Source organism: Nematolebias whitei, chromosome 14, assembly GCF_014905685.2.
Source record: "Nematolebias whitei isolate Nwh7 chromosome 14, NemWhi1, whole genome shotgun sequence".
NCBI lineage: Eukaryota > Metazoa > Chordata > Actinopteri > Cyprinodontiformes > Rivulidae > Nematolebias > Nematolebias whitei.
The window spans coordinates 46,079,772-46,082,804 of NC_056511.1; the positions used below are offsets into that span (position 1 = coordinate 46,079,772).

Here is a 3,033-nt window from a genome sequence, read left to right on the forward strand (position 1 = left end):
GGAAGGAAGCAGTGAAGGAAGCAGAGGAAGGAAGCAGTGAAGGAAGCAGTGAAGGAAGCAGTGAAGGAAGCAGTGAAGGAAGCAGTGAAGGAAGCAGTGAAGACGTTTAGCTTCAGGAGCTTCGACAGTGATTTAACTCGGACTGGGAACAGAAATGCAGATCTGCTGCAGCAGCGACTGACTTGACAAACTTTCACTTCCTGTGGGTGGTTTTACCTCGGCGCCAATGCATCTTAGTGTTGACTGGGCTTTTCTTGATAGATGTGTGAATGATTTGTGATTAAAATGAATTGTAAATTGGCTTTTAATTAATAAACTAAACTGAATTGATGTGACTGGTTAACAGCTAATCAGGCTTTAAAAACATCCATCCATCTTGTCCCAATTCTTCCTTTGCAGGTCGTGAGGGTCACTGGTGTCCATATCCAGCCGACACTGTGGGAGAAGCAGGGGACACCTGGACATGTCTTCAGTCCATCACAGGGACACATAGAGACAAACAACCATTCCCTCTCTCACCTGGGGACAGTTCAGAGTCACCATCAGCCTAACATGCATGTTTCTGGTCTGTGGGAGGAAACTGGAGAAAACCCACGCAGCACGGAGAGAACATGCAAACTCCACCCAGGAAGGTCCTGGGATGGGATTTGAACCAGCGACCTTCTCGACCAACTGGCCCACTTTCACAAACATTTTTTTTTAAAATTGAATGTGTCATGTTCATAAATGGTCAGTGCATTTTATTCTCACAAAGTGCACTGACTAAGGACGGCACGCTCGTGGGCAATGGCTCAACTCCGAGTTTAGTTTGGAAGACTGATCACAGACCAACTGGAGTAAAACATGTTGCTACGGCAACAATAACACTGTCATGATCGTCAGAGGCTCATCTGCCGTTACTAATTACAAATTAAATTAATTACTTTCTGGTCCGTGTCGTCCTTCAGTCCCACTGGAGAGCAGATTTCTAAAGAATCATAGTGAAACGTGTAAAAATGTAAAGAATATATATAAATAAATAAAAAAGAGCTGAAAACGTTTGGGTTGAATCGTTTGCAGAATCTAAAGAAATCTTTTGTCGACATTTAAAATAAGTGCACAGACTTGTAAGGTCCCAAAAGCAGAATTTGAAAAGTTTGCTTTGATTCCATAGAAGAAGAAAAGGTCCACAGAGTAAGAAGGACAGGAACAAGCATTCAAACATTCAGCTCTGTCAGATGTCCAAACCACCAACACCTACTGGTTTTAAAGGTCTAATTTCAGATGTGACCAGAAATCAGAGGTTATCTTGAGTTTAGAGTTGAGCATGGGGAGGGAAAGGTCAGGGTGGTGAGCTGATGAGCAGGTTCTTCTGACAGAGCTGAACGTCCTTTTACTGACAAAAGAAAGATTTCGTTACATTTGGAGCTTTCTGTTATTCTTCTCACTCTCAAGGAGGAAGACGCTTTTTTTCGAAACATCTGTAGATGAATAAAACCAGACAGAAGGAAAAACATGAGTGTTGATGGAACGCTTGGTGATCCTCCTCCGCCTGCGAAAACATGATGCACACAAAGAAAGCTGTGGAGCAGGATCTTCTCCAGAGTTCTCACAAAATAGTTCCTGCAGCTCAAATAAAGCTGCAGGAAATGTACAGCACTGGATTATTGATAACTGAGCAGCGAGTTTTAAAACAGGTCATCTACTGGTAATCATGCGCGCATACAGAGTGCGTGCGTGCGTGTGCGTGCGTGCGTGCGTGTGTGTAAGTATTTCATCTAGACTGACCCTGGGTTTTTGAGCCGCTCAGAGACGGCTTGTAATGAAATTATGACCCGGTTCTGACCAGTTTAAACAGGGCCAGCAACTCTAAAAAGAGTTTCCCAGGGATTCAAGATCCGTAAAGGAATAGTTTTTGTTCGTTATTCTTTACTGGTTTGCCACTTTACGTAGAAAAGGCTTTTTCTGCACCGTATCATGTTTCCTGACAAGTCAGCCCAGAGATGAAAAAGATGGATGGAAACAGTTTTCCCTCGCCCGGACGTGGGTCACCAGGGCCCCACTCTGGAGCAAGGTGGGGCCCTGGTGAGCGCCTGGTGGCCGGGCTTTCACCCATGGAGCCCGGTCGGGCACAGCCCGAAGAGGACACATGAGTCCCCCTTCCCAAGGGCTCACCACCTGTGGGAGGGGCCAAAGGGGTCGGGTGCAATGTGGGATGGGTGGTGGCCGAGGTCGGGGACCCTGGCGATCTGATCCTTGGCTCCAGAAGCTGGCTACTGGTGTGTGAGGTTGAGAGGTTCCGGCTAGATCAGGGGTGGGCAAACCTTCAGACTCGTGGACCGCACTGAGTTCTAAAACTGGAGCTCAGGGCCAGGAACAGCTGGATGGAGTGTTTGTGTGATGTCACACCCCAGCACAACAAACAGCCACCGGGACGCTATTAATGATGGTTGATTCCACCTTCTGCACCACTCAAGCAGCCACTAAGTCAGATTATATGATGGAACAGTGATTTTACTGACAATAGTTAAATTATTAACTTTGTGGAGTCTTACCAACTTCAGGCCCAAACAACAAACAAACAAACCACTGTATTTTCTCTTACCTGAAGAAAAATCACATGAACCAAACCACAAGTCTCTTACCTCACTGTGCTCATGGAATACAGGAGAAACGTCTAAATAAAGTGTCAGCTCACCTCCACAAACTCCTCACTAAACTTTGTACAACTACAGGATCTAAAGTTGATGACAGGTCAGCAGGTTGGGGATGGAAGCAGACGTCCTCCTCCTGCAGCTGTGGGCCGAGATGAGACCTGAGACCCACAGCTAGCAACAGCTAGCAACAGCTAGCAACAGCTAGCTGCAGCAGCTCGGGGGACCCGCAACAGCTCATGCTGCAACAGTACCGAACTTTTTGGACTATTAGTCGCATCTTTTTGCATAAATTAGCAAGTCCTGCGACTCTAAAATGTTCAGTTTTATCACACAGCACAATACCATAGATGTTGCAAGTTTTGAGGGCACATAAAACAATTGAATTTTTTTTTTTTAC

The 3,033-nt window shown here is 45.8% G+C and overlaps 1 protein-coding gene across 1 annotated transcript in view; it reads right to left on the reverse strand.

Annotated features, from left to right (window-relative positions):
- Positions 1 to 3,033, reverse strand: part of amot (angiomotin) — a 79,086-nt gene that overhangs the window by 54,698 nt on the left and 21,355 nt on the right. Inside the window, exon 2 of the mRNA XM_037688157.1 lies at positions 1,400 to 1,460. Within this exon, the coding sequence (XP_037544085.1) occupies positions 1,400 to 1,460 (61 nt within the window). The remainder of the gene's footprint in view (positions 1 to 1,399; positions 1,461 to 3,033) is intronic.